The sequence below is a fragment of the Chelonia mydas genome, chromosome 1 (genome assembly GCF_015237465.2).
Source record: "Chelonia mydas isolate rCheMyd1 chromosome 1, rCheMyd1.pri.v2, whole genome shotgun sequence".
NCBI classification, from domain to species: Eukaryota; Metazoa; Chordata; order Testudines; family Cheloniidae; genus Chelonia; species Chelonia mydas.
This window is the reverse complement of record NC_057849.1, coordinates 77,228,586-77,243,150: the sequence shown is the minus strand read 5'-3', so window position 1 is coordinate 77,243,150 and position 14,565 is coordinate 77,228,586. Positions and strand designations below refer to the sequence as shown.

General features: G+C 42.0%; 1 protein-coding gene and 1 long non-coding RNA gene across 6 annotated transcripts in view; one reads left to right on the top strand and one right to left on the bottom strand.

The window, feature by feature from the left end:
- Nucleotides 1-14,565, bottom strand: part of PIBF1 (progesterone immunomodulatory binding factor 1) — a 165,296-nt gene that overhangs the window by 5,028 nt on the left and 145,703 nt on the right. For all 5 annotated transcript variants that reach the window (XM_043533820.1, XM_037895180.2, XM_037895188.2 and 2 more), the window contains one exon: nt 1,853-2,032. In XM_043533820.1, coding sequence (XP_043389755.1) covers nt 1,853-2,032 — 180 coding nt within the window. Of the gene's footprint in view, nt 1-1,852; nt 2,033-14,565 lie in introns of those variants that run through there.
- Nucleotides 1-14,565, top strand: part of LOC114019274 — a 66,194-nt gene that overhangs the window by 30,596 nt on the left and 21,033 nt on the right. The gene's annotated exons all lie outside the window — the stretch shown is intronic.

The following is a 14,565-nucleotide window of genomic DNA, read 5'->3' as shown; positions in this document are numbered from 1 at the left end:
TTGGTCTTGGACACTTCTGCCAGTTACACCCAAGCTTGATCCGTTCTTCCCCATCACAGCCAACCTGTCCCTGTCTTACTCCTGTGTTCCTTATTCTTGGCTCCTTGTCTCAGTCCCATTCCCCTTCCCTATGCAGTCCTTGTCTTCACTCCTCAGTCTTCTCATCCTAGTCTCCCCCTCCAAGTCTGTCTCCCATCCCCACTCCCAGTCTCTTTGCCCTGGCTTCTCCGCCAATCTCCATCTTGCCTTCATCCCCCCACTCCATCTCAACTCCTTGCCTCCAATCTCCTCCATAATTGGCTCCTTGTCTCAGTCTCTTTGCTCATCTAGTCCCAGTTCTCTCACTGCACCCCAGCTCCTTGTCAGATCTGTCTCTCCTTTCCCCCATTCTCATCCCCCGGCCATTGGTTCCTGGTCCAGCTCCGTTGTCCTGTCACTTCCACTTCCACTTCCCCATCTCCTCGTCTGATCCCAGCGTTCCACTCCCAACTGGCTCTTAGTTCCATCCAACCCCAGGTTTTCCTTATCAGTTCCCAGTCCCAATCCCCTCCACTTGATCCTAGTTCCAATCTCCTTGCACAATTAGTCCCAGCTTCCCCAACATCTCACTGGTTTCCAGTCCCGCTCCCCCAATTCTCCCAGGCAGCGTCTCCCTCCCTCCCAGCCTCCAGTTCCAATCTCACCAGGCTTCTTGTCCCAATCTAGTCCTTTCCCTCCCCTCACAGTCTGGGCCTTGTTCCCCTCTGCATTCATGTCAAGTGTCTTCCTCATCCACATTGCCTGGGAAGCAGCAGGGAAGGCACTAAGAGCACAGGAGAGAGAAGACTCTCTCCTCTACATTCCAGAACCAAGAGCAGCTGGAAGCTGAAAATTCAGGGATAACCAGCTTTGACTCGTAAGCCCCAAGCTCAGTTTAGGGGAGCATGCTCAGCACACACGGATTCTTCAGAGATTTTAGCTACAAAACTAAGAAATCTCTATTGAGCTTGTGCAAACAAATTTTTTGGCCAAGTCTTGTATCTTGGCCACATTTGGGTGCATTTTCACAGGGACAGCAAAAGTACAACCCTGATACAAAGCCCATGTCTCCCCCTTGCCAAATTTTAAGTCCCTGCTCTAAAGTTTGGGGGCGCTATAGCTTCTCAAAGAAAAGGTTGCCAGAAATTTTTAAAATGACAAAGTATTTTCCCTAGCCTCACTCTCAGAAACTTCTGAACCGTTTAGCATGAAACTTTCCAAAAAATGTAGCCTGAAGCAGACCCCCAGCACAGAATATTTCAGCCCCTAAAGGTATAAATTTTAAGTTATAAAGCAACCAAAAACAAAGTTGTATAACAGGAAGTGTCGGGCCACCTCAGTACTAAGCAGTGCGACCAGCCTGTGTATGTGTAACTATTATGTAAATATAAATTCCAATATATATATTTTCTTACATCCATTGGGATGTTAATATATTGGATATGTTAGAATTCTGTTTTGTTATCCATTTTTAATATTTTACACTAATTGAAATTTTTTGGGAGATTTGTTTCCTGTGCACTTTAAGATCTAGAAGATTCTAGAGGGCTGGAATCTGTGATAGTGTGTGACCAGTAGAGGGATATAGCTTCCTGTAGCCTACCACTACCACAGAGAGAAACTTTCAGCAGGCATGCTGTACTGTTTTGAACTAACACCACAAGATGTATGCAAATCCTGTGAAATCATCTCTTCAAAGAAGCAGACTTCTAGGAGTAATTTTTTTTTATACCCCCCCCCACCCCACGCGGACAGCTTTTTTGATTTTTTGAAATGTGAGCAATAGTGCTCTAAACAAAATGCCTAGGTCACTTATTTTAATTACTGTACTTACAAATAATGTTGGTTTGGGTATAAATACATTTTCTTCCTCGTGTTCTGCTGGCAGCTTTACAGAAGGGTTTGATTTGTGTTTTGCAGTTAAGCTTCTTACGTCACTATGAGACTGAGGTAAATTCTCCCCATAGCGTTTACCATGCAGACTGATAAGAATCTGTTTCATTACTGCCAGTTCCTGTAAAAACATAAAATAAAATTAAAATAAATAACAATGCTAAATTTTCAATAAAACTAAAAATAGTAAAACCTATTAAAATGATTATCTGTTAATAATGCATTTCTATTCACCAAATCAAAATATCTAAATAGATATATAGGCAGATCAATAACCCTATAATAAGCCTGATTATTTACTTGCATTTATTAGTCTGAGTACTAGTTAGAAACTGCTTTACTAAAGGGAGTAATAAAATAAAAAGGCACAGAAGAGTTATACAAATAAAACCTCATAATGTCTAAATGCTGTAACAGAAAAAGGATTTAAAGTGCATTAAGGATCGCGCTATCCATTTAAGCGGCCATTTATTTTAAACAATTATTTTAAAGATAGCTTACAGAATCCAATTTGAGTGGCTACGATAAATAGTACTCTGAGGGTTAGGGTTTGGGTATGTGTCTTATAAATGCAGATATAAAAAAACAAATATATGTCTTTACCCCTAGAAAAATCAATCAACTGATAAGAGAGGCCTAGGAGAGACTACAGCAAAAAGGAGGAAAAGGATCATGATCTGAACTATGGAATGAAAAAGCAGCTACTGAAAAGGAAAGAAAGGGATCTGGTGGCCAGAAGGGTTCTCACTGACTTGGAAATTTAATAATTTGCTAAACAAACAATTCAATAGATTTTAACCTCTCCCCCCCCCCCCCCCCAATAGATTGGTTCAAGATCATTAATAAAGTGACAAAAGCAAAACCATAACTCCTCTCTGACTTTAATCTGCCATGATCTTCTAATGTCATTGCATCTCCCTGCTGCTGTCATTATTTTCTTCATTTTTAATGGATGCAATTATTACAAAATATGTTACATAATTTCCCCCCACCCCTCACACTGGTGCTTCCAGCTCTACTTTGTAACGATTTGTGAATTACTGACAAAACAACCAAGTGAATGCAATCTTCATTCAAAGAGCAGTTCAAAACCATAAGGCTCTTCAGAATTTAATATGCAGCTCCTTGTACAGGCACCGACTCCGGGGATGGAGCTACAGGTGCTAACTTTCCAGTGTGCCTGGGGGTGCTGACTGCTCAACCCCTGGATCTGCCCCCACTCCACCCCTTCCTGCCCCCTCCCCTGAGTGGCCGTGCCCTCGCTCCTCCCCCTTCTCTCCCCAGAGCCTCCTGCATGCCACAAAACCGCTGATCGGCGGGGCTGCCGGTGGGTGGGAGGTGTTGGGAGCGGGGTGGGGGAGCTGATATGGGGTGGAGGGGCTGCTGACGTATTATTGTGGCTCTTTGGCAATGTACATTGGTAAATTCTGGCTCCTTCTCAGGCTCAGGTTGGCCACCCCTGCCATAAGGTTTTGACTGTCTTCAATAATAATTCAGCACAAATTCATGTAATCTTATCTCTTCAACCAAAACAACAGTATAAATTAATGTTTATAGTTTAATGCCAAACACAACAAATGGAGAATATAGTTATTGTACATTACATATTACCTATTTCTTAATATTAACCAGAAAATTACAGTGATTCATATTCTATTTTCATAACAGTGTTCAAAATTAGCATAATGTAAAAACAGCCACTTAAAAGTCTTGTCATCTAACTTCTGATACATAGTTGCTTTTAATAGCTCCACAACAGTACATACCATATAAATATTCTTGAAAAAATTAAAAATAGGCATGCTTTGTTGTAGAGAATTTAGTTAATAAACTGACACCATAATAATTCAGTTATATGACTGGAACCCCAACACTAAATACACCCAACAACTTCATCCAGTGTACAAATTGTTCTTGGGTCTCAGTCATTTAATATTTGCATAATTCAGCCGTGTGTGGTGGCATGTTAAAACAGCTCAACTGCAGAGCAGCTGTTTAAAAGGACTGCATAGCTGATGCCAACATATTACTGAAAGTTGTAAACTCTGCAAAGATGCTGCCAAAGTGATACATAGACAGAATTTCTTGATGAAAATAACTCAGACAAGTATATTACAAATACATGCTCCATGACTGGTGATTAAGTCACATATAAGCAATGTTTTGACATTAGTAAGTGGTGCTATATCTTTTGGGAGCTAAATCTTGCATCAGACTATATGGACCCAAAAAAGCTGTAATTATGAGTTTGAAACTGCGCTCAAAAAACAAGGCAAAGACCAAGAATTCTTATACTGATTTGATAAAGAGGTTAGTTTCAGATACATAAACCAGGCCCAATTCTGCAGTTACAGAACCAAATTCTCTAGTCTTGCCTCCTTTACACCACCTGAGTGACACAAAGGAACCAGAAGAGACTGGAGATGAGAATTTTCCCCACAATGTATATATTAACCTAAAACAGTGTCCATGTTTGTTATGGGGCATTGATAAGGTTGCATTTGCATTTAAAGCAGGACTAAAATCCCTCTGTTTTAAACTTTAATGATTAATTTTAGTCTGAAAATTCCTAATTCAGCACAATGTGCAAAGCTCCTCTCTGTTACACCATAGTTATTCCACAGTAACCCTGTTAACTTCAGTGGAATTACTAGTTTATTTATGGCCCAAATACATTTCAGATTTATTAACTTTTGATGAGGATACATTTGAAAATGTCCTGTTTCTGAAATGTGGCAGTTCCCCTCTCTCTTTTTTTCGATTTCTCTAGCTAACAGTTCTAGCAAATGCCACAGTCCACAAACACATTAAATTCACAGGTGGCATGTGATATCAGAAAGTGTTGTTTCCCACATTAGGAATGACTGATACAAGTTATGTAAAGATTAGACAATTGAATTGCTCAGATTTATCACCTATTTCTATTATTTGATGCTGGTAGCCTGCTTCCAAGACCCCTGCTCAGCACATAGATCCTAGGAAGCCAGGAAAGGCAGCAGGGGGTGAGAGACAGGGATCTTCAGGTCAATAATGGTGGAACAGAGCAGGAATGCGTGGGACATGAAAAGCAGGGCCTTGGGGAGAAAGATGAGGGCATTAGCAGGGACATGAATTAGACTGGGAGGGAAAAGGCGTTGCTGGGTGAAGGAAGGGTTGTGGGTAATGTAGGTCGGGGAGTAAATTGTTCCTGGGGTGGGGAGTCCAATGCCTCTGTGAGAAGGCATCAGTGCTCAAATTGCTCCCTCACTGTTGCTGCCTCAGCTCCCCACTACACTGAGGAAGCAGTGCAGTGTAAAACCCCAAAAGCGCTGATTCCTATGTGGAGATACTTGGCTCCTCCCGCATTGCAGCACTGGCTCTTGGACACAGTGAGAAGACAATGCTGGGTAAGTTGAGCAGCTCTCTCTTGAGGCACTGATGCCTGAAGGGCTCCACCCAACATTTCTGCACCTGTACACTGGGGGGCCTAGATGGCAATTCCATGGGGAGAACTTCAAGTGCTTATGCCTCAAAGCAGATTCAACAGTGTGCCCTTGTTGCCAAGAAGGCTAATGGCATATTGGGCTGCATTAGTAGGAGCACTGCCAGCAGATCGAGGGAAGTGATTATTCCCCTCTATTCAGTACTGGTGAGGCCACATCTGGAGTACTGCATCCAGTTTTGGGCCCCTCACTACAGAAAGGATGTGGACAAACCAGAGAGAGTCCAGCAGAGGGCAACAGAAATGATTAGGGGGCTGGGGCACATGACTTATGAGGAGAGGCTGAGGGAACTAGGCTTATTTAGTCTGCCGAAGAGAAGAGTGAGGGGGGATTTGATAGCAACCTTCAACTACTTGAAGGGGGGTCCAAAGAGGATGGAGCTAGACTGTTCTCAGCGGTGGCAGATGACAGAACAAGGAGCAATGGTCTCAAGTTGCAGTGCGGGAGATTTAGGTTGGATATTAGGAAACAATATTTCACTAGAAGGGTGGTGAAGCACTGGAATGCATTACCTAGGGAGGTGGTGGAGTCTCCATCCTTGGAGGCTTTTAACGCCTGGCTGGACAAAGCCCTGGCTGGGATGATTTAGTTGAGGTTGGTCCTGCTTTGAGCAGAGGGTTGGATAGATGATCTCCTAAGGTCTCTTCCAACCCTAATCTGATTCAGTGAGCTCCTCCCCACCTCGCGTTGCCTGCACAGCTCCAATCCCACCACCCAAGAACCCCGCATACAACAGTCTCCTCACCCAATCCTCTCACATCCACAACCATGCCCCTTACCAACCCCAGCCCCACTCTGCCTCTGGCTCCCCACACATCCCTCCCTGTTAATCCCTCCATTGTCTCCCCCACTGCACCAGGCAACAGCACTGAGGGAGGAGGAGGAGGTATATGGTGGGAGGGTACATAGGGAAGCAGAACTGTATTAGGGTTGTAGGCGGTAGAGACAAGCGGGGTCTGTCCTAGGGAGGTATTGAATGGGAGAGGTGAATGGAATTTTAAGAGCTGAATGTGGTAGGGAAACAAAGGGAGTTAAATGTTGCAGGAAGCATATAAGGAATGAATGAATATCTGCTTATTTCCTTGCATTTCATGCTTTACATTGGTGGACTATGCATATGCAGTCTAGCAGCCTTAGTTCAAAAATAACCAAGGTACTTTTGTGTGGAATCAAAGATATAGATTTTTTTAAAAAAATAATTAGGTGTCTAGCTAGATTAGGAAAAAGTATATTTTTCTTTTATATCATTAGGCTACTGGCATTATGCATGCTTACAATTTAAATAATTCCTAGTTTCTGAACATTTTATTCTAGAATTTAATTAGGGCTTGATGCTGCAGCTGCTGTGTGTATGTGAGTAACTCCCATTAACTTCAACAGGTATTCTGTGTATGTAGTGACTAAAATATCAGGTTCTAAAACAATCATGAGTTGGCAAAAGTGAAAAACGGTCCATGATTTTTAAAAGGTAAAATAAAATGGTATTTGCATACTCAAATTTCAGTAGCATTTGAAATTATAGTAATGGTAAATTCTGTTCTTGACAAGTGAAAATAAGATGCAACATATTAATTCTTAAACACAAAATGTTTATTATGGATAACTGACACAGTACATTAAAGTATGGAGAATGGATATGTATAGTCCAGACAATTGATTATAGAGGATAAAATCTGATTCCCCCCTAACTATATAAACCATCTTCAATTATGGTGGGTCATTTATAGATGTTTGAGTGCAATTATGGCGGAGAAAAGAACAGATGCAAAAATGAAACGGTGGCATTACATTTTAAAAATGTAAAATATGACTTCATTTAATAAATTTGTTTATTTGTATTTATGGACACTATAAAAGGACGACTATCAATGCACTCTGTGTCCTTGACATAACTTGCACATACACATATCAAATATGCTTCTTACATTTTCCAAACTGAGTAGCTATAGACATTCAAGGTTAGTAGGATATTAAAATCTGATATTCATATGATTGAAACAAAATTAAAAGAATTTCCAGATGTGGAAATATGATTAGGGTGGTAAAAAGGAATGTTGCCCTAGCAAATAAATAACTGCTAAAAAGTGTGAAAATTTGTTCACATTAAACATAATGGACAATTTTCAATGTGACAATTGAACAGGTTTTCAACAGACCCGAGACAGCTACAATTACCTTTGTTCTTACAGCTGTGTCATGTACCTATAACCTAAACATCAAAGGTTCCGAATGGGACAACAACACCATTTCTTTTTTTGGGATAAGAAATAATGGGACTAAAACCCCCTGCTCCTGAACTCTAAGGGCACCTCTTCCACTCCAAACTGCTCAAAGTTGTAGAAGGAAGTCCCCTTTTTGTCTTAATAGTATCTTATGAAAAAGGTCCCTGAAAAGGGACAGTGAAGAGGGTAGGAAGTGACTAGAATGAAATAGAATACCCCTTGCTGACAATTTCCAGGACCCACTGTTCCAATGTGATCTGCGCCCAGACTTCTTGAACGTAAAAGAGGAAGTTTCCAAAGGGGGAAGGATGAGTGCGTAAGGGAAGGGATCCTCAAGCAGTTCAGTCATCTGATGGAAGACACAGACTGTGTTTAAGCAAGGAAGAGGTGAACAGTCATTGTTGCTTCTTTCTCAGTGGCTCTGAAGTCCTCTGAGTGTTGTAGTAATATTGAGCAGAAGGATGCTGCCTGAAGGAGCTTTGAGATCTTACTTGCTTCCTCCTTGGGGCTGGGATGTAGAGGCCCAGGAAATCAAAGGGCAGTCTACAGGTTTACTGGGTACCACAGACTCATATTTAACAGTTGGTATCAAAATGCCAAAGGGACCTTTGTGAGACCTTTGGCTCTCCTTCAACTGCTGAGCCCAAGACCTGTTAGGCACCTGCTGACACACATCTTGACTTGGTAGGCACCAGAGAGTGACATATGCCTTGGCTTATCTCTGAAACAGTGCCCCTTCCTATCTCTATCAGAGGTTAAAGTTGCCAAAATGGAGACAGATGACTTAGAGCCTGGGGTGGAATCTGAGCTCACGGGGTGTTCATGAAAAGGGACTGACCAAAGGCTTGAGATCTAGGTACATCCTTCCTTTTGGCATCTGGGGAAGCATGAACAGAGTGCTCCATGAGGAACAATTTTAGCTTGACCTCTCTAGCTTTTTGAGTCCACGGATGGAAAGAGCAACACGTGGAACAAAACTAAGGAGTATTCCCTCTTCTAAACAAAGGAGGCAAGTGGAATGCCCACTGCTAAGCGGTACTGAAGCTTCACATGAAGAGCAGAGTTTGAACCTCAGATTTCATTTCTGCCATACTGCTAAGGCCTCTCTATGAGGGGAGGAGAGGTAGCTAGCCTTTTAACTAAGTATCTGACTAAAGTTGTAAGGTTTTTTTGTCAGTCAACTGGCAAAAAGACTAAACACAAACTACTCACAAAATTAATTAACAATACTAATAACTCACACTAAGCACAGTGTGCAGAGAAGCAGATGGACACCATTTCACTGCTGCAGACAGTAAGACTGAACTAAGTGATAGTTGAGCCCATTCTGCCCTTTATTTCCTTCAGGCATGCGCACAATGCCACAGCATATACCCTGACTACTTCTGCTGTATTCTAGCTTAGTTCCTAATCATTATATCTATTTTTAATTGTCAGAAGAAAAAAAAAGGAAAGTTTCAAATTTTTGAGGTAAATTTTACAATTTATAAAAGATGTGTGAAATCTGGTATATGAATATTCTAATACTTTGATGTAAACAAAACACACATAAATAAATAATATACTTATAACAAAAATAAAAGACTTATTTGGAACCAATACTTTTTAGCTCAGAGCCACTGTATAACTGTTAGTTAAATCTAATTTAATGAAAATATGCTTTCATTACAGAAAATATTGACTCAGTTTTACTAATGTGTCAAAATAGTTATAATAATCACAATCAGTTACTGATTATGAGGTCTTATCTTTTCAATTGAGTAACTCCCCCCTTTAATTTGATTCATCCAATTTTTGGTATTTCATAAATATTTACATTCTGTTTACAGTTGAGGATATTCAAATAGTATCATTCAGTGAAGGAAAGTAAAAAAGTCTATACATCTGGAAAACTAACAATATGACTAAACAATTAATAGCCAACACTGGAAAAAAATGAATATAATTAAATATTTAAATATTTGGAAGACCTTTCTGCCAACAATTTCTTGCTTAAATTCCTCTTTTTTTTTTTTAATTTAACCTGTCCCTAAAAAGTACATTACTTAAAATGTGCATGCCAGTTGGCTCTTGTAATCCATATCAGTGAGTTGAACTTTGCCTGTATTTTGTGAAAAAAATATTTTAATGATACAGAAAAATAATTCATATTGTATTTATATGAAGTGACATCATTATAAACCTTGCTGCCCTTTTTAGGTTCTTAAAAACAGTAATTGCTAGGTAGCAAGCAATATTCAGCATGTAATTATTTGGCATATAACACAGCAAATGGAAAGATAATTCTTGAAGAATTTGTATGAAAACTGCTATTCAGAAATGTACAACATCAAGAAATGAATGAATGTATCCCTCTGTTAAATCCTTTATCTGCCCAAATTCAGTAGCATTTTGTATTCAAGTTTAATTAAAGCCTGACATCACTAAATAGATAACAAAATGACAAATACTGCTGCTTAAGAGCATATTTTCCCCTGTAAAGTATGAACTGGAAACTTCTCTACAATCATTTAGCAATGTAAATGTCACTTGTTTCACTAAGTCTGAAGATGAGAATAGCTCCAGGGCTTATTTGTAATGCAGACATGTCCCTGTATTCTACTGAGGAAAACATGCAGAACATTAATAGGAACTAGAATCCTAAAACATAAATGTAGCATAAGAAATATGATAATTACCCTGTGGCTTAACATTTAAAAAGAGCACCAAGCATTGTACATCAGGTGGTTTTTTTTTTTTTTTTTTTTTTTTTAAGATTAAACAAGTTACTGCACATAGATGAGGAGGAATTCACTTTGGAAACACAAATAATTTTGAAATTACTATGTACAATCTTTTAAATTAAAAAAAAGAAAAGAAAAAAATTTTTTTAAAAAAAGGAAAGGAGCAGGGCTGAACATAATTTATTTGAGGCACCTGTTCCCAATCCTTTCCTCCCAGCCCTCTTCAGGTACCTCGCCAGCTCCCTCTCCGCTCCCCATCAAGAAGTTTCCCTTTCCTGAGATTCACTGTTCTCTTGCCCCTGTTCACGTGCCTTCTCCTTCTGGCTCCAGTGCTTTTATGAGCCCTCCTGTCACAACTTCTCTCCATGTCCTCTTTTTCAGATGGAAGCTGCTGCCAATGGCACATTAGCCACTGTGCCAACAGGCCTCATGCCTAGGGGCCCCAGCCAATTGGGACCCCCACACCTCGACCCACTGAGCCCAGCACTCCTGCCAGGGAGAGGGGTCAGGGCACGGGGGCTTGTCCTGCTTTTCCCACCTGCATGGTGCTCCTACTGGAGAACGGGGGAAGCCCCCATGCCCCAACCCCATTTCCCCGGCAGGAGCGTGGGGCGAGGGGAGGGGGACTGCAGATGGAAGGGGTGGGGAAGGGCCCCCACTTGCTCTGGCCCAGGGCCCCGGGCCCCACAAAACCCTAATCTGCCTCTGACTGCTGCTAGTCAGTGGCTCCATAGCATCCTTCTAATGCAGTGGCTCTCTGACCTAAGCTGCCACCAGCCACTTTCCCTCAGCACAATTCAGTTACAGTTCAAACCAGAGCAGGCCGCACTTTAAATGTGTGACTAGTGTGTAATGGGGGGGGGGGGGGGAGGGGGGAGAGAGAGAGAGAGAGAGAGAGAGAGAGAGAGATTTGTGCAGGTGACCCATTTCTCCACCCGTTCTGTTGCACTAATGTCAAAGATGAGAGGGAATGAGATAGTGGGGGCTCAGGGGATCCAACAACAAGAGGCACAGCAGGGGAAAAAGGGATATATCGAGACAAAAGGAGGACATGTAGAGATGAGGGTAATAGGTCAATGGGACTGAATTATGGGGGCACAGACACTTGGTGAGACCCCAAATCTCAAAGGGACAAAGAAGGGTAAAAGCCCCTAGCACCTTCTTCCATCCAGTGAAGGGAACCCTTATGGCCCAGGAAACAAGGGAAGCATCATGAGGCGGAAACAGGGTTGCTGCTCTCCCCTAGGATGCTGGCACAGGATATAGAAGGCTAACAAGCCTCTGAAACTTAAGTCAACTGCAGGCAGAGGAACACATTGAGGAAAGTGGTTACTTGGGAGGGTGGCTCTCTGGGCTCCATAGGTGCATAAGCTCCATAAACATAGAAACTTCTGGATGCAGTTTAGAGTTTGTGGTTATTAATAACTGAAATTGCCTACATTAACCAAAATCTACATTCAATCCTCTGACAACCTCAAAACTACCATTTTATTAGTAGAAGTTTCCTGGAAAAATCTAAGAGCCATGAACAAACTATAAATAGTTTAACAGATCTTATGGACTGCTGCCCTGCCCACCCGCAATCACATGGACCTCCTCCCTGAGGCAGCTACACTAATCTCTTAGCAATTAAAGTAATATTAAACATTTGTGTATTTTTAACTAGAATATAGGAAGTGTTTTGTCCATTGTGGAAGTGTTACACTGCCTACTTTTGAATGCACTGTTGTTGTAGCTGTGTTTGTCCCAAGATAGTGCCTACTTTTGTTCTTCATTTCATCTTCCTCTTCCATTGGTTCTGTTCTTTTCTCCATTCACACCCTGTTTCCTACACAGTGTCACCATAGCACTTGGTCCTCTCTTGGGTACATGTTCCCCAGCTGCCTGGCCCTGTGCTTCTCTGGTCAAAACACAGCTACCAATTTTTTCTAACTCTGCTACCAGTTCTGTCCCCCAAGGAAGCTCCCTTTTCTCCTCTTCCAGCTAAGTACTAATGGCTTCTGGAAAAGGCAGCTTGGATAATGACTCCTCTTTATTTCCAGCTGCTTCTACAAGAGCCCATATGCCTGTATAAGTGGCTGCAGGGAATGAGGAGCCAGCACCATATGACCTGCCAGCTTTCTGGGTCCATTAGAAAGTGCCCCAAGGACCACAGTTTGAGAACAGCTTTTCTAAAGTAGTGTGTGCATGTGTAGCAGTTCAATTATGAGAAATATATACAAAGTATCCTTTCAAGAGTTCAGTTAAAAAAATAAATGTTTGATTTCCATGCTGTAAAAGACCTCACAAGTCTTTGAAAAATGATTTTTCAGAGCCTTTGTGTGGCCTCCTTTCATATCAAGGGCAGATTTTTAAAAACTGAATCTGGCCTAAATTCTCATGACAAAACAGAGCAAAAGTCTAATTAGTTTGTCAAAATCATGTAGGCAAGTGGATTAATTATATTACTTCCAAGTTAAAAAAAAACCCAGTAGTAAAACAAGTTAATAAACAGTGGAAAGAAGGTGTCTAACAAATATTCATTTTATCATTATTTTAAGTAAAGTAGAAAAATTGACAATATTTTCTTCCCAAAGTCTTAAACTGGAGAAAAACATAACTAAAGGAGGGAGAATGGTTGTGACTGAGAACAGGAGGAGGGTTCAAGAGCTCCTTGTTCAACTCCCACCTCTACCACAGACTTCCATGGCAGGGATGTGGGCAGTCAGGCCTAGCGGATGGAGCTGGAGCTGAGGGACAGAGCCAGAGTTGGAAGCCAGAAACCACAGCAGAGGATCAGAGCTGAAGTCAGAGCCAGGAACCAAAGCAAGGCAAAGGAGTAGGGTCTGTGGTAGAAGCTGGTTGGGCTGGAGATCCTCCTAGTTGTACAGACCGCTTCTTGGTGTCCCCTTCAGGCTTACGTAGGGCACCCGGACCAATTGGGGCCCTGGGAGCACTGTCAATCAGGCGCTCTGTGAGCAGCACATCCTGTAGTGCTCGGCCCCACCAGGCTCAAAGCCATTAACTGATGCTCTGTCAGAGCTGCCGGATGGCAGCATGGATGCGGCAGTTGGTCAGTGACCAGCAGACCCCAGGTTATAGCCCTGCATATCCTCACATCATTCCCCCCTCAGGGATGACACTGAGGTGTCACTAGACCGGGCTCGTCTAGGTGGCTCTTGTGGAAAGCCTCCACCAGTTCAGGAGCATGTACATGACTAGCAGGTTTTCCAGACTGCTTCTCAGGGCCATAACCTTCACCATCCACAAGGTACCATAACTTTCCTCACCTCAACTAAGCGTACAGGGTGGCATGGATTAAGTATTCCTCAATACCTTGTATCTCAAGAGGTGGAGGCAGTGACTGCATCTGGTCAGGGAACAAGTTTTCCGTTAACCTTTTCAAGAGTGAGACATGGAAAATGGGGTGTATTCTGAGAGACTTAGGCAAGTGAAGCTTAAAAGTGATGAGGTTAATTTGTTGGCAAATTTAGCACGGCTCAAGATACTAACGGTCCAGTTTGTGAGATGGCCTGCCTGTGTGGAGGTTCTTGGTAGATAGCCATTCCTTCTGATCCGCTGTTAAGACAAGACCCTCTCATCTCTGGAGGTCTGTGTGTTATTTATAGGCCTCCTTAGTGTCTTCGAGGTGATGCTTTTGCTCTTCCTCGATGTGGTGGATCTGCCAAATCATATTGGTAAGTCCAGGATCTTGGGAAGCTGTTGGCAGTGCAGAATGGAAACAGGGATGAAAGCCGCAGCTGGTGAAGAAGGGGTTTTGGCCAGTGGAAGCATGACTGGCATTGTTATATGCAAATTCAGTGTAGGGAAAGTGGATGGATCAATTTTTCTTTGTAATATTTGATAAAACATCGTAAGTACCTCTCTAGAACCTGGTTCAATCCTTTCTGTCTGGCCATCTATCTGGGGATGGTTTGCTGATGAAACAAACATCTGGCTGTTTAGCTGCCAGGGGACCTCATGCCAGAACATGGGATGAACTGGGGGCCTCAATCTTATGTGATGTGGTCTGGGAAGCTGGGAGGTAGAAGACATGCACAAATAGCAGCTGTGTGGTTGTCTTGGTTGAGCACAAGGAATAAAATGCACCATATTGGTTAGCTGGTCCTCTACAGTGAGCATCATATTATGGCCAACAACTGCCTCCCTGCCTCAAACCCAAGTGCTTCTGCAATTTTCAGGAAAAAAAAAAGCAGCTTGATTTAAAAAAAAAAAACCAAAACCAAA